The sequence below is a fragment of the Vigna unguiculata genome, chromosome 6, assembly GCF_037176805.1.
Source record: "Vigna unguiculata cultivar grain cowpea cultivar isolate G323 ecotype 2 chromosome 6, ASM3717680v1, whole genome shotgun sequence".
NCBI classification, from domain to species: domain Eukaryota; kingdom Viridiplantae; phylum Streptophyta; class Magnoliopsida; order Fabales; family Fabaceae; genus Vigna; species Vigna unguiculata.
This window is the reverse complement of record NC_140797.1, coordinates 32,875,620-32,899,506: the sequence shown is the minus strand read 5'-3', so window position 1 is coordinate 32,899,506 and position 23,887 is coordinate 32,875,620. Positions and strand designations below refer to the sequence as shown.

Sequence of the window (23,887 nt, the reverse complement as noted above, 5' to 3'; positions counted from 1 at the left end):
ACAGTAGCGGCGACTTCAATGATGCGTTTGGAGAAGAAGAACCAAGTTTTGCAGTGGGGGGAAGGCAGCGACATCGGAAGAAGGCCGTTATGGCGAAGATTGGAAGTGGCACGGCGGCGGTTAAGAGTGACAGTAACGACGGCAACACGAGCGGCGCGTTCTCAATGATGCGCTTTGGAGGAGACGAGTTTTACGAAATGGGGGAAAGGGTTTCTGATTTTTTTTAAGTTTAATCCACGAACTTACCGACAGACTAATCCGTCGGTATTTTTCCCGCTTAACATCCGTCGCTAAATCCGTCAGAAAATTAATTTTACAGACGGATAAATATCCGTTGGTATTTGTCCGTCAGTAATTAACATATTTCTTGTAGTGCGATGACCCGAACGGGCCTGTGGGCCCGAAGACTCAGATGGACTAGGATGGGTCGGCTTGACGACTCAGACGAGTCGTGCCCGACGACCTTACGGACTGAGTCATGTTGGCCTTAAGAACACAAGTTTTAGAAAATTCAATTTAAATTTCTTTTATAAAGAATGGATTCTGGATTTTGAACTTGATCCAAATATTTGGACTGGATTTAAATCTTGATCCAAATATTTGGATCTGGATTTTAAAAAAATCCAAACTAGTTTTGCTAAAAAAATGAATTTGGGTTGAAAATCTAATTCAATTATTTGGATCTAAAATGGATGTGGATTGGATCATTAAAAATTCAATCCATGCCCACCCCTATTAAATATAATAGGACCCACTCTATTTATATTATATATATAAATGAGATCTAAGCTCAATCACATAAGGCATTTGACACTAGGAATGACAACGGGACGGGGCGAGAACGAGTTTCGCTGTCCCATACCCATCCCCGTAGAAAAAATTCATCCTCATCCCCATACTTAAATCCAACAAGTATCAAACTTTTGTCTCATCCCCATTCCCACCGGATAACGGGTATAATCTCGTACCCGTACTCATACCCGTTTTCTTATTACTTAAATATTAATTTTAATTAATTTTTATAAAATAATAAAAAATTACGATAAAGGATACATAATATTATCAAATCTTCAATAGGAGTATAATTGTTTCTTCGATATCGAATACTTTGAAATAAATTATAATTATTTATATTTTAGATTACAATACTAAATAAAATTTGATGAGAATAAAAACATTTATTAAATTTTCAAACATTAATGAAACCTAGTTGATAAAATTTAAAAATACTTTTAAAAAAATATAAAAAGAAAACAAATATTCAAATTAAATATATTTTAAATATTTGTTTACTTCAATTTTTTAATTTCTAATGAATCTATTGTTTATAAACTAATGAAAGTTATAATACATCACTTCATCAAAATGACGCAAAGAACAAATAATAACATAATAATAACATTTTTGACATAGATCTTGTATCTTTTGAACTTTAATATATCTTGGACGGTGATAAAAATATTCATGGCAATTACATTCAATTTTTATATTGTAGTAAATAAAAGTTATTTATACAACTATAGTAAAAAATTACAGTATGATTGATAATGAATTAGAAAATAAAAAATAATTAGATAAAATATATTGAAATAGTATTCTACGTGATGAAAATAAACAAAAAATAAAAATATTAAAAAATTAAAAAATACCTTAGAGATCTAAACAAACTTTTCAAATATCAACATATATATTCAATGGTTGAGAAATAATGAAAATTGTTTTAGCAAAACAAAAGAGTTCTTCAAATGAAATAAAAATGAATAATAATAAATATATAATATATTTTTCTATATTACCTAGTAAATGAAAGATTTATGCTATTAAACAATTAAATTGAGAGTATTAAACATTCTCACATTAAAGGAAAATATATAATAAATAAAAATATGAAAAAAATAATAGAAATATTCAAATGTGAGACATACAATTTTTTTAATTGACATACATCATTTTAACATAATTCCATAAAGTTTATGATAAGATGAAAAATATCCAATATATGCAGATGATTTTCATGACAAACCAAATAATTAGAAGAAATTTTATATATATATATGGTTACTTAATTAATTGTGAATGTTTTAATAATTTAAATGGGGACGGAGATATGACAGAGACGAGTATTATGGCGGGGATATGTATATTCCCATACCCATATCCATCCCCATACTTAATTGAAAAAGTCAGGGATTCCCCATACCCATACCCATACCCAATCAATGTGGGGATTCCCTGTCAAAACGGGGACGGGTTCGGGCAATACCCAGGGGCGAGTTTATTTGTCATCTCTAATTGACACCACTCTCAACCCAAAACCTTAAGGTTGTGGCTTTGATACCACTTGTTAGGACTATCGAGGGAGAGGTTCAGAGGGGAGATACAACATCAATGAGACCTGAGCTAATGTGGGACTTAGACTCACACTTGAATTTTTAACAGTTATAATAATTGAAATATATAGATGACATATAGTGTAAATAATTGTCTTTAATTTTGTATGGACTTAATCTTCGTACGATATCCGGTCTTAGGATTTCTTTGTCTATAATTAGTCATCTTAATCCTTCATTAGTTATCCTAAGTTATGTTTCTTAGACTAATGTTACTGGCATAAAAATTTGAGGTTATCTTGTCCTAATATGTTAGTTGATGTGTCCTCTTCTTCCATCAATTTTAACCGGTTCTTCTCTTTACAAACCAAATGATAATTTCTAAAGAATTTTGAATATTTTTCTTACAAATAAGCATACAGAAATTTGATTAATAAGGAAAACCTCGAAATATAAAGTATAGGTTTAAAGCAAAGAATTAATACGTCAACCAAAACAAAAAGCAAAGATTTGGTTGTTGATGGTGAGGAAAGAATTTAGAAAACTTGCAGAACCTATTTTGGAGGAAAACGAAGTGAAAAAGCAAAAGCTTTGATTATTGTAATTGGAGATGTATATATAAAAGCTTTCATTTTGTTGTGCAAACTATAGAGGTAAAGGTTGTTGAGTGGCATTATCTTTCTTCCACAATTCCAATATCAGCATAATATATACAACCTAAGTCTCAACCAGGTAATATTTCATATTTCATGAATATTTTTTTCCCTCTCACTGATGTGCTATTAGGATTACGATTTGTTTGGAATTATTTAAAAGGATTTTTAGAAGAGGAAAAAAAAAAGCATTTTACTTTAAGTTATAAAAAAAAATTGATGCATAAAAGTAGTATTTCAGGTTGGTGACATGCATTCGCGTAAAATAGTCTGGAATGAAGACGAGAGTGAATTGCTACAACAAAAGTTTGGGTTCAAGGAGTCGGCAGCATTCGATATACTAGTGAGAATATATGTATATAGTTTTTATGGATTTAACTTTCAATCAAAATAATGAATTTAAAAAAAATAATAACTCAATTAAAAGTTACTTATGCATTAGAAAAAGAAGAACTTCTCAACAATTTGCAATAAAATCTACATTTTTCCTGAACCAATGCTTTAAAAGTATCAATATTATTCTTTTATTCTTTATTTTAGTAATGCTTTGAAAATAATTATTATTTACATGTTTTTATTCCTTATTTGTTTACATATACTTGAATGGTGCAGTGGTTACATTCAGAACTTATTGGAGTTAAAGAATCCACGATTGTAATAGAATATCCAGAAGCAAACCAAATACAGTTTGAAAGCTTACCAAGTTTAAAGAAATTTTGTTGTGGAGATATCGTTGAGTGGCCATCTTTAAAAAAGGTGATCGTGAACCATTGTCCCAACATAAGAAAGTTTGGTTTGGGAAAAACAAAATCTGTGATATTGGAAAATCAAGAGTCTCTAGCAAATATTTTTGAATCATGGGTTAGTTCTCTCTGTTGTTATATCAGTTAATATAGCTTCTGTTACATGCAAAATAATAACAAGAGAAGAAATGATGTTTTACAGGATGATTTTTATTCAACGATTGTTGAATATGAGATTGATGACAGTGAGGAATTACGCAAGAGAATGCATAATCTTCGACCTTCACATTTCACCAACATTGTAGTGTTTCGAGCAAAAAACTGTGATCGTATATTGGTTGACTTTATATCTATTTTGATGAATAGGTCAAAAAAGCTTGAAGTTATTGAAATTCAGCACTGCAATTTATCACATTATTATCTATTTGACTTTTCTAATCCTACTTTTCTGGATGAAAAAGTCAAGTATTTGACACAAATAAAGGAATTAAAGTTAATCCAAGTATATGAGGTGAAGGCATTATTCTATCAGGACTTTCAATGGCATATGGAGTTCAAAAATCTGCAAATTATACACCTAGAAACTTGTCCCTCTATATTGTTTCTCTTCACGACATCGCATGAGATGAAGAATTTGAGAAAACTCTTTGTGAGTAATTGTGGTGCATTGAAAACGGTGATCATTGGGAAGGAAATACCTAACTCTATAGATTATTTTCCCCAGTTAGATGAATTGATTTTGATTAACCTACCTAATTTAACTCATATCATTCACAAAGAATATGCTAGGTTATGTCAAAATCTGCATATGATGCAAGTGAGGTTATGTAAATCTCTTAATTGGTTACCAATATCAATAACTTTAACAAAAATGAAAATTGTGGATTGTGATGTCTTATGTAAGACCATCATCGTCAAAAATGAAGAAGAGAGAGGAAAAACAATTTTTTCTCAGCTGAAGGATGTTACTCTTCAAAATCTGAGAGATTTGTGTGTTGCATTTCCTTCTACATCAGAATTTCCATCCTTGGAAACATTGAGAATAACAAATTGTCCTTCCTTGATCACATTTGTTGAAGAGCCAAATGAGTTGAAAGAACACCAAGAACAAGTTACTTCAACCTATTTCTTCCCAAATTCGGTACGTTTTAATTTGAAGTTACACATGTATAATATTCCTTATAAGTGCCTCCATGCAAATTAAGTCTTTTCTAATTCTTTTATATGTATATATTCCTTAATCATTAACAAAATTAAATTTGTTTGATAAGATTGTTATTTTTTTCTTGTTGTACACAAAAATGTCATATGTTAATATTTTTTATACTAAACGGATTGTTTATGCTATATTTTATTTAGTTTTTTTTTTTTATTGAAAATGGAATGAAAGTACGAAATTTGTTAACATTTACATTGTTACTTCTTAGTTGTATTCAACTTTGGTTTGTTGCTTCGTATATTTTTAAATTTGTCTTTTTTTTTTTCTGTAGTTGTCATTGGAAAAATTGAAGGTGCTTTATATAATAGATCAAGATGTTAATGAGATTTGGCACAGTAGTTCTCCTTCTGAATCATTTTTTCAATTGGAAAATTTGACTTTAAGCAATAGTAATAAATTATCAAGTGTCATCTCTTCTCATATGATCACAAGATTCAACAACATGAAAGAACTGCATTTAGACAAATGTGAATCATTGATCACAATATTCAACCTTGAATATGACAAACCAGATCATCCTACGGAAGAAATGTTTCCTCAACTCATGACAATAGCATTGAGTAACCTAAATAATTTGAAATTTGTATGGAACAAGGAACCTCATGTTCCATTCTTCTCAAATTTGGTGTCACTTTTCATTGTCCGTTGTGGTAGCATTGAAAGTATATTTTCACTTTCTTCCTCCAAATATCTTGAGAAACTCAAATTACTGAGGTTGTGTAGTTGCAAAGAACTAATGGAAGTGATATTGAGTGATGAAAATAAAAATGTATCTACCATTTTTCCCTAATTGAAATGTTTAGTACTCAAGGATCTTCCGAAGTTGGTGAATTTCAGTCATTATTGTGGATCTCTTGATTGGCCTAACTTACAAACTTTGAGAGTGAGCAATGTTCCAAATATGAAAAACTTTTCAAGAGGCAACATCAACACACCATTGTTGAGATCAATAGATATCTCATTTGTTAAGAAGCTTTGGTTTGAAAATGTAAATGATACCATATCATTTATACACAACAATCCAGGTATACAATTTTAAATTCATAAAAGTTATATAATTATAATATAGTAATATACAACATGTTTATATATCTATATATCTTTCCATCTATATGTATATATATCCTTTATTTTCTAAAAGATGTTTCTTGTAAAACACTTATTTTCATATTTTAATTTATTTCTCTTCATTACATCACATATTGTATCAAATTTTTTTCTTTTATTTATTTGTCTTCTATTCCTAAAATTTTTCTTTCTTTTAAAAATAGCTTCTTGACATATTAATGTGTTTATTTGCATATGTTGATTAGGAATTAACTGAGATGCATCGAATCAAAAAAGGAGCAATAACTTTTACAAAAAGTTAACAATGGAAGAAAATAATGATTACTACCTTTTTTAAGGTAATGTTGATTCTCCAACTTTACACTTATATAGATTATGTTTTTTAAAATAAAGTATATTATGTATTCAACATTCATATGAAACTATACATAAACATGATTTAATTTGAGGATTTTAGTGTACTCTTCGTGGTATAGAAAGATGTTTCTTGAACTTGTATATACATTGCTAGTGCTTATAACCATAATTAAACATAAACAAAATGTGTGTTGAATAGTGTTTTAAGGTTACAAAGTAACTTACGAGACAAACTAAATAAGATGGACTATATATAAGTAGCATGACTTATAAAAGTATTTTATTAAAGTTTTCTTTATGTTGAAAGTGATATCTTGATTTCTAGTATGAATTTGTTCACAAACATATTAGTGCTGCATCTCCCTGTTTCTATCAATAATTTGGTTATTTTTATTTTTATTTTATTTTTATGTTTCGGTGATAGAAATGAAACTACAAGAAGAGAGAACAAGAAGAGATTGAAAAGAATAATTTGATGTTATGTAATTACCTTTTTAGATGTAATTCATACTTATGTATATATAATTTCAAAAAGTGTAAAATAGTGAAGTTGTTTGTAACATGACACATTAATCAATAAAAAAACATCTTGTTGTCTTTTCATATTAAATCTTATTATTTATGAAAACATAAAATATTATCTCATTAAAATTATGTTAATATATTAGTATATTTATTTATTATAAATTAATAACTTATATTTATAAGTTATTAAAAATGTAATTGTCTAGCCATTATTGTTTTAAAATTTTCATCATTTTAGCTATTTTTGTACAATATGCTAACTTTCTCATACCGTTTCCATCCATTCTCTTAGAACTATTAACCTTTTTTCACAATCAAATTAAATATATGTGTTGAATAATGCATATTAAAATATCTTTTCATAAGAGGGTGTCTAACTTCAACTTATCTTTACTTTTTTTTTAATCATGCTATCAATTGTGTCATAATTGTCAAAGTGATAATGAACAATTTTGTATTAATATTCCAATTTAACAAACAATCATCTAATATTTTGTAAAATCTATCATTTGTGTGAGTGTTTGAACATAAATGAACTCTCACATTAAACGACATATATTCTTTCTAGAAGTGCATGAACAAATTATTGAAAAACATAAATTAAAAAAAAAAGGTTATACCTCAAATCAAAATGAAATTTTGCAAGGCTCAATTGTCATTACTGAAGTAAGCTGTGATAAACATATACCATATCTTTTGATTGTTTGTCGTCCACATATATCATGTTAGTGTTACTTTTCCTACATTTGTATTTATCAACTTCATAATGTTTTGGTTTTCGATTTCATAAATACCGAAGATAATTTTGCTTATCGTATTCCCAAAAGAGGTTGAAGTAGTGATTGAATTGTTGAACATAAAACTATATGCACATTGAAGTATATAATCAAATACAAATTCATTTTCTTAAAATAACACAGCTTCCTTTAATATTCTAATAATATATAAAATTTAAAAACGTTTTAGAGGATGCTACATATATAACCCTTTACTCACCATAAGAAAAACTTAGAGAAAACAAATCTCTTATTCATTGTGATTTACTTGCTCTCATTAACGTATTTGAAGTTGCCAAAGGACTCTTTCTTACTCTTTTTTGCTACTTTGATCACTTGATATAAGCTATTTTTATCATTACTTTCCACCTTTCTAAGTATTCAACTACATATTAATAATCTACAATCATTTTTTTTTTGTCTGTAAAAATATTAAATAAAGAAGCACTAAGGTACTTTGTTTGATCCTTTTACATATCATATATACCTATGTCACAATACATAAATTACCAATACTGTGCTTGAGACCTCATGTTACCCAGAAACTACTGATTGTTATCTTGATATTTGCTCACTATATGTAGACAACAAAATCCAACCTAAAACAGAGAAATTTCAACAATATTAATACACCTTTTACACGAACTATGATGTCCATGTTATACTAAAGATAGGATTTTTTGTGCCGTTGGTCTTTCCTTGTACTACTCCTACCAAAATAAATATATTTGTTGGTGCATTTGCACATTTATTAAGTTATTTCTTATTTCACCAATGACACATTTTTTATCTTTGTCTTAGAACAATATTCATTTTAAAGTATTAAAACCTATGACAAAAGTCCTTTTGTGATTGCCACTATGATTTTTAAGATCATTTTCTTCATCCTACCATTCTTGAACTGCACATAGCTAACGTAAACAAAAATCCAACATTGATATAGCAAAACTCTACCTTACTCATTATCTAAATTTTGCAAGTTTCTTGCTTAAAAGAGTAATACCATTTAAATTTTCTTAATTGCATCATTTTTATTTTAAACTCTCTTTGTCCTTTCGTTTGTTACCATATTATCTATAATCGCGAAACAATTATCTATAACAAAACATATTAACTAAATAAAAACTAAACTCCAAAGTCTAATCTAAACCAAAAATTTAATAATGTATTTGAAAAATAATATATTTTTATGTTTAAAAAAAGTCTACGATATCGGTGTGATCAAATGTTATAGAGAGATAGATAGAAAAATATATACAGATAAAGAGATTGGATTGTTATATTAACTAATGTTTATATATTGTTCTGCACAAATACAATTTTGAATATATTTCAAGTAAATTTTACTTAAAAATAAACTTATAGAAATTTGATTAATAAGGGAAGCCTTAAAATATGGTGTAGGTTTTAAGGAAAGAATCACTACGTAAGTTAACCGAATCAAAAGTAAAGAATTAGTAAAAATTGATGCTGCAGAAAGAATAATGCTTTAACCAAAACAAAAGTAAAGAATAGGTAAAAGTTGATGCTGAGGAAAGAACTAAGAAAACTTGCAGAATCTATTTTGGAGGAAAACAAAATGAAAAAAAAAAGAAAGAAAAAACCTTTCATTATTGTAGTTGGATATGTATAAAACCTTCATTTTTCTTGTGCAAACTTGTTCAGTGGCATTATCTTTCTTCCACAATTGCAATATCAGCATAATACAACCTAAGCACAATCTCAACCAGGTAATATTTCATGTTTCATATTTCATATTTCAAGCATCTTTTTTTCCCTCTTATTACCACTCCTTCAAAATAATTCAACTGAATCAATTCAAATTCATACAGAATACAATTATAAGAAAATTAAAGTGTTTGACATAAATATGGTACTTTATGATGTTGAAAAATGTAATTTAAAAAACGATATTTTATTAATAATAATTCAAACAATTTAGAAAAAAAATCAATTTAATTTAGTTCATTCAAATCATATGATGTAAATAATCCCTGGTCATTTAGATTATTACAAAATTCAATTCAATTCTTTCAAATAACTTTTTAAGTTTAATTAAGATTTACAATAAATTAGTTCAATTAATCCATTTTATATCCACCCGAAATGTCATTATCTAGTTTATACAACAATAAACTTTTTACCCATTCTGCTTAATCAATTAAACTGGTGGCACAGAAAATAATTTGATTTTTTTTATTATACTATATGAAAAATGAAAACATGTAATATTATTATAAATTAAATCTTTAATACTTACAAATTAAATTCAAATTATTAATTATAATACAATAATTTGACCTGTAAAATAATAATTTAAAATTATTAATTTGGTTAGTTATAATTTTTATTTAGCTTCTTTATTTCATTCATCATTTGCTAGTCGTATTAGGATTAGAATTCGCTCGGATTATTTAAAATGACTTTTTAAGAGAAAAATAGAGTATTTTTTTAAGTTTAAAAAAGTAATTTATGCATAAAAGTAGTATTTCAGGTTGGTGACATGAGTTCCGCTAATACAAAGAGAATGTCTTACTCGGGTGCCGATGAAAATATGAAATTGCTACGACAAACGTTTGGGTCCAAAGCAATGGACATACTGGTGAGAACTTGCAATTACTAAAAATTTAATGATTTACATTACTTTTTTAAATACAATTTTTCAAATTCTTCATCGTTAATGTTAATTTTAGTATTTCGATATTTAATTATTTGAAATAATATTTTCATAGTGGATTACCAATTTTGGACCATAAAACTGTAAAATTAATGTGAAAAAATAAATAAGGACTAATATTTAGTCATTGTTACTATCATCAAAAATCTTTTAATGTGATTTTTCGTTTTTATTAATGTGATTTTTCGTTTCAAATCTTCACTCTCTAAACTTTGATGATGGTATAATATAATGTAGTAGAGAACATATTTGATAATATAAAGCACATAGTACTTGTCAAATTTATAGAGTTCTCTTTCTATCACATAGTAGTAACCATAATAAACTGTTTCCAATTATATGGAATTACACTATTAAAGTTTATGCATAACTATAAAATTATGATTTACAAATGAACCACATCTATAATAATAATTGACCATGTGAATATCTTATATTATCCCACATATCACATATTTGGGAAATAATGACCACGAGTGTATCATTTAATTTAGAGGGTTGTACTTCATTTGATTATTTTGAATTAAATCACCCTCACTAATCAAGTCATTTACAAGAAACTTTAGATTCCTTGATTCTACAATTGTAGTGTTATGAAATGGACAATAAACACTATACCTTTGGACCTTTTCAGCATATCCAATGGAATACTAACTAATAGGACTAATAGTCTTAGGTTTTAGTTTCTTCTCTTGTGGATTATAACATGTCACTTCAAATGGGCATTCCCAAAGGTGTATATGTCGTAAATTGGGTTTCCAATCTTTGAATAACTCAAAAGGTGTTAATACAGTCTTTGTTAGAACTCGATTTACTATATACACTACCGTCTTAAGTGTTTTAATCCACAATAATTTAGGAAGCTTTGCATGACTCCTCATGCTTCTCACCATATCCTTTAAAGTTTGATTTCTTCTCTTTGCCATGCCATTCTGATTCGGAGAACCAAACATAGTGTATTGGGCAACAATCCCATGTTCTTGGAGAAATTTCGTAAATGGACTAGATTCTTGTCTACACATAGTGTATCTACCATAGTACTCTCCACCTCCTATCTGATCTCACAATCTTAATTTGCTTTCTGCATTGTAACTCTACTTTAACCTTAAAAACATTAAAGGCATCTAAAGCTTCATCCTTATAACAAAGTAAGTAAAGATACATGTATCGTGAATCATCTATAAATGTGATGAAGTATCTCAGATTACTCACATCCATATTCGGAAGACAAATATTTGTACGAATAATTTCTAGTATGTTTGAACTGTTTTTAGCACCTTTTTTGGACTTTTTAGTTTGCTTACCCTTAATGCAATCTACAAAAGTTTCAAAATCAGCAAAATCTAAAGTATTAAGTACTTCATCATTAACTAATCACTTAATTCTCTCAATGGAGATATATGTCTCAATCTCTAGTGCCATAAGGTAGAGGAATGCTCATTCACAACACATCACTTTAACCTAGTAGAACACATGCATTGAACTATAAGCAATGTAATTTGTAATTTAATAGAGTAAAGACCATGACATAGTTATAAAAAAACTAACAACTTTCGATTTATTCAACAAAGTAAAACCATATTCTATAAAATTAAAAGAAACACCCAAAGGTGTAAATCACAAAATGAAAATTAAGTTTTTATCAAAACTAGGAACACAAAAGACCTTTTCTAAACAAAAAATAAAATCACTACTTAAAACTTTATTGCATGTCCCAATGACCCCGACATATGAACTCATCTTGGTTCCTAAATATATGCAAGGTTCACTTCCCATTGGTCTCCTTAGGTTTTACATACCTTATATGGTATTACAAACATAGATTGTAGTTCCAGAATGAATCCATCATATGTGTTATGATTAATACTAGTCATATTAGATTCATAACAAACAAAAATAAAATAATTACCTTTCTTCACTATCCAATTCTTAAACTTTGTGCAATCCTTCTTCGTGTGTCCCTTCTTTTACAAAAGAAACACTTGGACTCTTTCTTTATAACTGGTTTAACATATATCTTTCCTTTCTGATTAATTTGATTCTTCTTGTTATTGAGAGAAGTAATCACATTTGACCTTCCTCCATTAACAACCTTTCCTCTTCATGGTCACTAATTCATTAATAGATCACTTATCCTTATGTGTGTTATAAGTCATTCATATTGATGAGGCAAAGTATACAAAATATAATGTACTAGAAGGGAATCAGATGGTAACCTCTAAGGCCTTTCATTTGACCCACAATGTCCCTAGTGCGCATGATGTGATCACACCCCCCCTTAATCCCATACCGGTGAGCTTTAAGGATGATAAATACATGATGATACTGTTGATAAGAGATTTATCAAATATGATTTATTCATCAATAACCTTTAGCAAATCTCTCACATTGTCATGTTGATAAACATAATCCCAAATACCAACAAAAAAGTTGGTATTTATTAATGTCAGAAAGAGACAATTTAACCTCTCCGACTCTTCATAAAGATCAACAACATCTAGAGTGTTGGTATTAGTAATAATGATGATTCTAGTTTTCTAATAGCATAATCAATGTTCATCCAAACCAAATGGAGAAAAACTTTCTCCTTTCAAAACTTATAATTATCCCTTTTTAGTTTGGGAATACCACAATGGATATAAAAAATATTCACAGATTTTGAGAAACTATATTATTTTTAAAATACATGCTCATTATCATAATTCGATACTATAACAAAATAATGTTTTGTCAATGCAAACATGTCTTAATCAATGAATCTAGTGATGACATAAAACAAACTTGTATGTGGGCCAAAGTCATACTCAATTAGACTCACATAACCAAATGATAAAACTATTATGTTTTACCGATGTAAACATATCTTAATGAATGAATCTAGTGACATAAAATTTGCCCATGGGCTAAAGTCTTACCCAATTAGACTCACATCACCAAATTATAAAACTACTATTATACTATTACATTTTACCGATGCAAACACGCGTCTTAATGAATGATCTAGTGACATAAAACTTACTTATGGACTAAAGTCTTATTCAATTAGACTCACGTCACAAAATGATAAAACCATTATACTATTATGTTTTACCGATACAAACACATGTCTTAGTGAATGAATCTAGAAACATAAAACTTATTTGTGGGCTAAAGTCTTACTCAATTATACTCACATCACCAAGTAATAAATCTATTATACTATTATGTCTTACCGCACACATCTTAATGAATCTAGTGACGCAAAACTTGCTTGTGAGCTAAAGTCATATTCAGACTCACATAACCAAAAGATAAAACTATTAGACTATATTTTTTTTCTTAATACCTTTAGAGAATTTGAGAATTATAATCCAATATTTCATTCTAATTAATCTTATAGATGAGAAAAAAAAATTATGGATAAAAATTCATCACATCACATATAATTAATTACAATTAATGTTTATTACGTAATAATAAATATCAATGCATCAAAGATGTTGTTGTCACCCTCTAATTCATTAAAATATATACTGATTCAAAAAAAAAATTTGAATAACATTATTTATAATGCAATAAAAAAATAATATTCACTATATAAATTAAATATTCAACATATAGTAGGTAAAAAACTTATGGCACGTATACCACATATATTATGTACAAAACTTCATAAAATATATATATATATATATATATATATATATATATATATATATATATATATATATATATATATATATATATATAATAACAATGATTAAATATATGAAATTTGAGTATATTATTTTGGTCCCTTCAAGATTTTTTATCCAGATCCGCCAATATATATATATATATATATATATATATATATATATATATATATATATATATATATAAAATTTAGTATTGAAATCTCTTTCTAAGTTTTCCTTAAAAAAAGTGATAGTTTTGAAGTTGTATTTGATATGAAACACATTTTAAATAAGTTTTTTTTTAATTTCATCTCTTTCCATGAATATTCTCATATTTGAGAAAGTTTTCTTATAATAAATTTCAAAGAATTAATATGAAACTTTCATAATTCAGAAAAATTTTAATGAAACTTTTCACTTATAAATTTTTTGAATATTAAGGAACGATTTTCTAATTCAACAATTGAATTCATCTTCAAGAGTATCTTTCCTTTTATCGCATTGAAAAAAATCAATCTATTATTTTATTCTTCATCAATATACCTATTTTAAAAATAATTAAAACTAAAAAATAATTTATGCAAATCTAATAAAAAATGGACAATGTAATTACTAAAAAATATTATGATAATCAAGTCACATATAAGAAATGGTTATTAAAAAACATATAGTACATAATTTTTCTTTTTTATATTTATGAAAAAAAAAATACAAAAAACTCATAAGATGAAAAAAAAACTAAATATTAAACTAATATTTTTCTATCAAGAAAATAAAGAGAGTTACTTTTTTTATCTTAAAAGATAACAGATGATAACTGAAAGCGAAGAGAATGAATTTATGTCCAACTTTCTATTTCTTTATTTAAAGAAAAAAAACAAAAGAAGATATTTAAGAGTGTAAATGTATATAATACCGAGAAACTTCAAATGAGAAACAAAAAAAAAATATTTCAATAAATTTTATTATTCTTTATTTTATTTAATTTTTTATTTTATTACTTATTAACATTAAAAATTATATTTTATAAAAATAATAATAATTAATCTAAAAAAAATTTAAAAAATTTGCGGGGGCCATGGCCCACTACGAACCTTAGGATCCATATATATATATATATATATATATATATATTACATATACAATTTTATAATACGTACAAAAACATATATTATGTACACAACCATGTACTACATGCAAAACCATATATTATGTCAATCCTTAGTGAATTAATATAGTAATTCAATTAAAATGATTACTTTACCATCACACCATAAAAATATTTGACTTAACGTTAAAATATAGATATAAAACAAAGTTATGTACTCTTCATTATTTTATTTTGAAAAAAATAAAAGATTCGTTTTCAATTCATATCCAACTTAAAAATATTCAGCACACCCATTGTCCAAAAGTGTCAATTGTCATAAGTAAGTGACAACATTTCGCATTACATGAGTACACAGGACACATCTCAGACTTTTTAGAACGATACGGACAAAGCCTCGAAGGGCAACAATGTTGATGCTCCAAGACTTTTTATACCCATAATCGCAAAGTCCATTAGTGGATTAGCGTCACCTCATCAATAGTGACACCTCCAACGTCGATAATAGTAGGTCCGACATCAAACACAACAGAAAAACACAATAAAAAATCCAAAGGATAACCACGACAAATTCAAAACAAGACAAAGGTATTTAATCTTGCTCTAATACCAAATGTAAAACTAATGCAGAAAAAGGAATAAATACTAACCTCCAACCATTGTCACTATCACGAGAATCCTTTAATGTGCTTTTTCGTTTCAAACTCTCACTCTCTAAACCTTGATGATATAGTATATTGTAGGAAAGAGCAAATTTGATGACCTAAAACATATAGTACATGTGAAATTTATAGTTATTTTTCTCTAGCCATCATAGAGTAGTAGCCATATTAAATTATTGTCAATTATATGAGATTACAGTATCAAAATCTACGCAACAATTATAGAATTGATTGACAAATGGACCACATCTATAGAAATAATTGACCATGTGAATATCTCGTATTAACCCTCATATTATATATTTGAAAATTTTCCAACAGAAACTCTTATCAAAAGTTTTGTCATTGACCTTACTTCTAAGTAATGTGTAACTATTGAGCGTATCGATTCGTCTCTAGAACCACTTTTTCATTCTTCCTATACTTGAGGGTTAAGAGAATAATGTTCATTTTTGGAACCACTTTTCATTCCCTAAGAAAGTGCGTCTTTGGAACCTTGTTTTCATCTCCACGAATGGAATCAATATTCTGCACTCAAGTCCATTTAAATAAAACCTTAGGGTCATCCTTATATTTGAGGGATTATTCATTTTGGATCCTAAAACTCTTATCACACCTTTGTCTTTAAAAGACGTCATTAAAGAGGGAAGGTGTATCTAAATTGCTCGTGATTTATGAGGGATTAATATATATTTTGATATACCTAGTAGTTTTAGATTAATATATTTAATTGTTGTAGCATGAACTTTCAAAATAATGATATTTTTAAATAATTGAATTAAAATTACTTATAAAAATGCATTTGAAAAAACAAAACTTCTCAACAATTTGTAATAAAATCTACTTATTATCAATGTGTTTTTTATTCTTTATTTGATTTAATGCGTTGAAAATAATTATTATTTTCATGTTTTTATTCCTTATTTGTTTACATATACTTGAATGGTGCAGTGGTTGTATTCAGAACTTCTTCAAGTTAAAGAATCCACGATTGTAATAGAATATCCAGAAGCAAACCAAATACACTTTGAAAGCTTACCAAGTTTAAAGAAATTTTCTTGTGGAGATATCGTTGAGTGGCCATCTTTAAAAAATGTGATCGTGAATCATTGTCCCAACATAAGAAAGTGTGGTTTGGGAAAAACAAAATCTGTGATATTGGAAAATCAAGAGTCTCTAGCAAATATTTTTGAATCATGGGTTAGTTCTCTCTACATTTTCTCGTATAATAGATGAACGATTTAAGTTCAATTACTATATTTTATAAATAATATAATATTTACATTATGTAAGTTAAAAATATCGTAACATAACGTTAATAATGGCTTTTCAAATACACTAAAATTATTTTCCAACAAATATATTACGATAGTCTTGACCGCTGTTACATTGTATTATATAGGTTTAATTAGTCGGATGATATCCACTTTGATAGGGTGTATCAACCTGATATCCACTTTTTAAAAAATGTCAATTGCATCCCAATTTATGAAAAAAATGTTTCAATTAGGTCCCTTTTCGACAGAAATTATTAACATCGCATGTCACGTGTTAGTATGTGATTTTTTTAATTTTTTTTTAATTTTTATTTTTACCTTTTCCAAAAAAGAAAATTATCACGTGTTAAGTCCCTGGTGTGACAACATGACAATGCAATACCACATGTCAATGTCACTGTAAAATATTATTGTGTTTATTTCAATTTAGTTTCTATGTATGTCTTCTTGATTCAATTTAGTCCTTATGTGTCTCTGATTCATTTTTGTCCAAATTTTTTTAATCCATTTTTCATAAGATTAAAACTAGTTAAGTATAAATATTTTTACAAAATTAAGTATCGATATTTACATTGTTTTTCTCTAATTTCAGACCAAATTTATTATTTGTATCGATATTTATTAAAAATGAATTTTTAACATATTACATTATTATATATTATTAACTCATGTTTTGTTAATTATTACTTCTTCTTTTTTTCAAATAGAACAATATTATCTCTCACTAGTTTTAAACCAAATTTTTTATTTGCATGAATGTTATACTAATACTTTTTTTTTTTTGAAAATGACTTAATAAAATGATTTTTACCACTAAATTTTAATATAAATATCACTACTTAATTTTTGTAAAAAAATATTTATACTTAATTGGTTTTAATCTTATAAAAAATGGATGAAAAAATATTTTATTTATTAAAAATAATTGGGTCAAAATTAAATCAAAGACGCATAAGTAAGGACTAAATTGAATCAATGAGACATATATGGAAACTAAATGGAAATCAAGATGATGACATTTTATGGTTACACTGTCACGTGATACTCACAATGTCATGTGTCATACCAAGGACTTGACACATGACAATTGTTTTTTACCAAAAAAATTCAAAAAATTAAAAAAAAAATCACAGACTGACACGTGTCATGTCGTTAACGACGTTAGTAATTTTTGTCTGAAAGGAACTTAATTGAAACACTTTTTCAAAAGTTGGAATGTAACTCCAAAATGGATACTAAATTGACATACCTTTACCAAAGTCAAAGTAGATACATTCCGAATAATTAAACCTATTATAACCGTTGTTGTGGTGATTTTTGAAAACCATTGTATTATACTTGGTAGTAATAAGATTTATGTGCTTTCGAAACCGTCACACTCTTAAATTTGGTGGTTCATGCCTTTGTAATATACAAAAATAACTGTCATAATTTATACAATTTAAATTGTTTTACAATGGAGTTACACCAAATGGTAGTAAGAGAATAAATGATGATTTGCAGGATGATTTTTTCTCAACGACGGTTGAATATGATATTGGTGACACCGAGAAATTACGAGAAAGAATACATAACCTTCGACCTTCATATTTCACCAACCTTCTAGTGTTCCGAGCAACTAACTGTGATGAAACATTGACTAAATTTATATCTATTCTGATGAAGAGGTCAAAAAAACTTGAAGTAATTGAAATTCAACAGTGCAAAATATCAGAATGTCTATTTGAAATCTTGGATCCTATTTATGGAGATGAAGAGGTAAAGTATTTGACACAACTAAAGGAATTAAAGTTAATCCAAGTATATCAGTTGCATATGTTATACCGTTGGGCTTTTGGGAGACATTTTGACTTCAAAAGTATGCAAATTATACACCTCAAAAGTTGTCCCTTTATATGGGTTCTCTTCACTCCCAACAAGGCCATGGAACTTTGCCAATTAAAGGAATTAAAGTTAGAGGCATGTGAGGATTTAAAGCAAGTAGTTTACACCGATATTTACTATAAATCTCCTTTCTTCCCAAGATTAAGTAAAGTGGAACTAAAGTCTCTCTCACAATTGGAAAGGATTTTAAAAATGTATGGCAATCTTTTAAGTTTGAAAACTTTGATAATAGAAGAATGTCCTTGTTTGGTAGAGTTCACAAGCAACCAAGCAATTTTAGTAGATTTCTTAGAGCCAATGAGTGACACTTTATTTGAGTTGGATGAATTGAGGTTAAATGGTTGTCACATGTTGCTTTATGTTGCCTCCTTTATGACACCACTTGAGATGAAAAATTTGAAGAAACTCTTTGTGAGTAATTGTTATGCATTGAAAATTGTAATCAATGTGGAGGAAATACCTAACTCTATAGAGCTCCTTCCCCAATTAGATGAATTGATTTTGATTAACCTACCTAATTTAACTCACATCATTAACAAAGAATATGTGAGGTTATATCAAAGTTTGCATACGATGCAAGTGGAGTTATGCAAGTCTCTTAATTGGTTACCAATATCAATAACTTTAACAAAAATGAAAATTGTGGATTGTGATGTCTTATGTAAGACCATCATCGTCAAAAAAGAAGAAGAGAGAGGAAAAACAATTTTTTCTCAGCTGAAGGATGTTACTCTTCAAAATCTGAGAGATTTGTGTGTTGCATTTCCTTCTACATCAGAATTTCCATCCTTGGAAACATTGAGAATTACAAATTGTCCTTCTTTGATTACATTTGTTGAAGAGACCAATGAGTTAAAAGAACATCAAAATCAAGATGCTTCAAGCTATTTCTTTCCAAATTCGGTACGTTTCAATTTGAAATTACATGTCTATAATATTCATTATAAGTGTCCATGCAAATTAAATCTTCTAATTCTAATATTTTTCTGGTATGTTAATTATATATATATATATATATATATATATATATATATATATATATATATATTAGGATAAATAGTCAGCTTAATAAAATAAATATTGCTATATTTTATTTTTTAGTACAATAAAAAATTTAATTTTGTTAGTTTGGTTTGGTCTTTGATATTAATAGTTGAGGTGCATATATTTGATCTATTAATTGTCATGTGTTTTTATTAAACGAAACATTAACATTGATATGTAATCAAAACTGTGGATTTAAAATAATGTGGGTAGAGTTAAGATAATAGCAAGACTAATTATTAAGGTTAACTTTGTTCTTTAATAAATACACGTGATATTTAATAAAGATGATTAATTACCTCAATCATTAAGGGAGTTTAAACAAAACTAACAAAATAATTTATTTAAAAAATATTTGTTTTGTGCTAAAAATTAGATATGTTAATATTTTTTATACTCAACTGATTATTTATCCTATAATTTATTTACTTTTTTATTGAAAATGTAATGAAAGTACAAAATTTATTAATTTAGTAAATTGCCATGCTTTTTAGTTTTATCCTACTTTGATTTGTTGTTCCCTATATTTCAAATTTGAAATTGTCATCTATTCCCTACAGTTGTCATTGGAAAAATTGAAGGTGCTTTATGTAATACATCAAGATATTAAGGAGCTTTGGCACTATAGTTCTCCTTCTGAATCATTTTGTCAATTGGAAAATTTGACTTTAAGCAACAATAATAAATTATTAAGTGTCATCTCTTCTCATATGATCACAAGATTCAACAACATGAAAGAACTTCATTTAGACAAATGTGAATCATTGACCACAATATTCAACTTTGAAGATGACAAACTAGATCATCCTATGGAAGAAATGCTTCCTCAACTGAGGATAATATCATTAAGTAACCTAAATAGTTTGAAATTTGTATGGAACAAGGAACCTCATGTTCCATTCTTCTCAAATTTGGTGTCACTTTTCATTGTCCATTGTGGTAGCATTCGAAGTTTATTTTCACTTTCTTCCTCCAAATATCTTGAGAAACTCAAATTACTGAAGTTGTATAGTTGCAAAGAACTAAAGGAAGTGATCTCGAGTGATGATGAAAATGTATCATCTATCGCTTTTCCACAGATGAAATGTCTAGTACTCAAGGATCTTCCAAAGTTTGTGAATTTCAGTCATTATCGTGGAACTCTTGATTGGCCTAACTTACAAACTTTAAGGGTTAGCAACGTTCCAAGTATGAAGATATTTTCAAGAGGCAACATCAACATACCATTGTTAAGATCAATAGATATAACATTTGTCAAGAAGCTTTGGTTTGGAAATCTAAATAAGACCATATCATTTATATACAATAATCCAGGTATGAAATTTTAAATTCAAAAAATTAAATAATTATAATATAATAATATACATGTTTATATACGTGAGAACCTAAAAAATCTGATTTTAAAAGTGATAGTGTTTTAAATAATGAGATCTTATTATTATTTTCATAATAAAAGCTTACATATAAATAGAAAATTTCATAAAATGATCTCGTCTCTAAAAAACACTTTCCAGGAGCTCTTTCCCTTCTCACTACAGTTTCTTACTGTAAGTTCATCTGTTTGATTATCAGAGATTGCTAGGGAGACCACTATGGCTACTATCTAATTTTGTCCAATCAGTTTCCTTCATTAAGTAAGTTGATTTTCTACTCTTTTCTCATACAATTGTTCTTATATATGCATGTGATCAGTACTGGTCACATGTGAATCCTTAGTTTTCCTTGTGAATCTATGTTGATTAGTGGTTCTGTTGATTTGCCTTAATCATATATGTTTTGTTCCTAGGTTGAGTTACATGCTCGGTAGCTGAAAAGGGGGTTTTCGCTGTTTTAGAGTTTGAGGTTGATTGACCAGGTAAGGGAAGCTAATTAGACTCTGTTATATAGAATGAATGTTTAATTGGTGTTAATTTCATATATTTGACTGTGAATTTAACTGTGGCATGAATTGCGTAGAAATTGATGCTAATTCTAAAGAGTATTGTTAGATTGAATCTATGAAATTGATAATGTGTCTAAATTTCCTTCATGATTGTGATTATTGTAGATGAGACTCGTGGTATGAATTGGGTATCTGTGAAACTCTCAAGTAGTTTGCATCTAGGTTGTCAAATGCACAATTTTGTAGGTTTGGACTTCACACAAATTATGCAAACTCGTTAGGCAAGTTGGGGTTCGTTGGGTGAACTATAAATCAAAGGTTCATCGGTTTATGAGTTCGTTGGGCGAGCATGAGCTCGCTAAACGAATTATGGATCAAGGCTCATTGATTTGCTTGTGTTGTTGGACGAGCCCTACTCGCTGGACGCATTATGGGAGAATTAATCCCTTAGAGTCCCAGTGGGTGAGCAATTTTGTCACAGGTCGAGAGTACACGTCTCACCCAACGAGAAGATATGCCCATTAAGCGAGTGGATCATGTTGGGTTATATATATTTTATGTCATATGGGTTATGGTTATAGATATTGAGAGATTGTGATTCCATATGTTTATATGACATTAGTCTTACACATATAAGGCATTTGACACCACTTTAACCCCAAAACCTTAAGGCAATGGTGTTATGGGTCTTCATTATTATATAGTGTTTAACTTTGTCTATTATATCAAATGTGAGACTTTTCGACTCACACTTGGCCTATTCCCAACAATTTCCCCTCAAGGGTGAGTCCTATGTGATCAATCACTCTGAACTATCGGCTCTGATACCACTGTTGGGTTATATATATATTTTATGTTATATGGGTTATGGTTATAGACATTGATCAGAGATTGTGGTTACATATGGTTATATGACATTAGTCTTACACATATAAGGCATTTGACACCACTTTAACCCCAAAACCTTAAGGTAATGGTGTCATGGGTCTTTATTCTTATATAATGTTTAACTTTGTCTATTATATCCAATGTGGGACTTTTTGACTCACACTTGAACTATTCCCAACAGATCAGAACTAGGATCAAAGGTTTACTCTTTCATTCTTGAGAGTCCAATTTTATACAAATATGGTTGTCACTAGTATTGGAAATAACTATATATATATATATATACACACACACATATACATATATGTACACACACACACACACATATATATATATATATATATGTGTGTGTGTATCTATAAGTGTGCATGTATGTATGTATCTGTAAGTGGGGAATGTGAAGTGGTTTTCTATGAATTTCAAGGAGGAATTCTATGTGGTGATAGTTAGTGTATGCATTGACATAAAGATTCATTATTGGTTGGTATCCTTTCTCTAATAACTACTCACATTCGAGTATAGCAGAGTAGGTTATGTGGTGAAGAAAAGAAGAAGATCCTAGCCACTAGATTTGATCAAGTCCTAGGCACGAACGGAATTTACCTTGTGAGTGGTTGGGTGATAACCTCTTGAGGCAAAATTTTGCAGAGTTTGGGAACCTTTGCAGGTGCAGGCCACTAGGGGATTCGATGTTATATGCATGTATCCAGATAATCGAGTTAGTGTCCAATGTTTATCTAATACAAATAGATATATATGTTGTTTATGTGGCATGATGTATATGGCATATTTTACCAAAGTACTTTGGCTATATTAGCTTACGCTATGTTGTTGTATCTTGTTACTTCTTTTGTAATGATCACTTAATTGTGTGAGCAGAGGAGATGCAGGTGGGAATACTTCTCTTTTATTAAGCAGAGAGATAGATCGGTAAAGTGTGACAACAATAATAAGAGTGTTGTTTGTTTTAGAGATAGTAAACTCTAATATCTATTTGGAGATCTTTTGTATATATTGATATTTATTATGGTTATTCTGGGATAACTGTACTAATATTTTTATATTCGCCTTTATTATCTGTTTATACATAATATTGTGTTTATATATATATATATATATATATATATATATATATATA

The 23,887-nt window shown here is 28.1% G+C and overlaps 2 protein-coding genes across 4 annotated transcripts; both read left to right on the top strand.

The window, feature by feature from the left end:
* The first annotated feature begins 2,889 nt into the window (after window positions 1-2,889).
* Window positions 2,890-6,456, top strand: LOC114189162 (uncharacterized). The gene is made up of 6 exons (XM_028077868.2): window positions 2,890-3,062; window positions 3,225-3,326; window positions 3,596-3,844; window positions 3,929-4,867; window positions 5,217-5,970; window positions 6,259-6,456. The coding sequence occupies exons 2-5, from the start codon at window positions 3,234-3,236 to the stop codon at window positions 5,733-5,735; spliced, it is 1,800 nt and encodes a 599-aa protein (XP_027933669.1). The 5' UTR covers window positions 2,890-3,062; window positions 3,225-3,233; the 3' UTR covers window positions 5,736-5,970; window positions 6,259-6,456.
* A 2,704-nt stretch (window positions 6,457-9,160) lies between these two features.
* LOC114189134 (uncharacterized) lies at window positions 9,161-23,840 on the top strand. 3 transcript variants are annotated; one of them, XR_014995696.1, is made up of 8 exons: window positions 9,162-9,401; window positions 10,166-10,273; window positions 16,726-16,974; window positions 18,555-19,838; window positions 20,540-21,293; window positions 21,552-21,613; window positions 21,766-21,834; window positions 23,629-23,840. XR_014995696.1 is itself a non-coding variant. In XM_085674480.1 (7 exons), the coding sequence occupies exons 1-6, from the start codon at window positions 9,297-9,299 to the stop codon at window positions 21,584-21,586; spliced, it is 2,535 nt and encodes an 844-aa protein (XP_085530606.1). In that variant the 5' UTR covers window positions 9,161-9,296; the 3' UTR covers window positions 21,587-21,613; window positions 21,766-23,840. The 3 variants fall into 3 exon arrangements, 1 of the variants encoding a protein (XP_085530606.1); XR_014995697.1 differs by having other exon boundaries at window positions 9,164-9,401; window positions 10,158-10,273; XM_085674480.1 differs by having other exon boundaries at window positions 9,161-9,401; window positions 21,766-23,840.
* Window positions 23,841-23,887: the final 47 nt, after the last annotated feature.

Coding starts and splice junctions, on each gene's coding strand:
- LOC114189162 (XM_028077868.2), top strand. CDS start 3,234: ATGCATTCGCGTAAAATAGTCTGGAATGAAGACGAGAGTGAATTGCTA. Junction 3,327..3,595: donor CGGCAGCATTCGATATACTA/GTGAGAATATAT, acceptor TGAATGGTGCAG/TGGTTACATTCAGAACTTAT. Junction 4,868..5,216: donor CCTATTTCTTCCCAAATTCG/GTACGTTTTAAT, acceptor TTTTTTCTGTAG/TTGTCATTGGAAAAATTGAA.
- LOC114189134 (XM_085674480.1), top strand. CDS start 9,297: ATGTATAAAACCTTCATTTTTCTTGTGCAAACTTGTTCAGTGGCATTA. Junction 9,402..10,165: donor CTAAGCACAATCTCAACCAG/GTAATATTTCAT, acceptor GTAGTATTTCAG/GTTGGTGACATGAGTTCCGC. Junction 19,839..20,539: donor GCTATTTCTTTCCAAATTCG/GTACGTTTCAAT, acceptor TATTCCCTACAG/TTGTCATTGGAAAAATTGAA.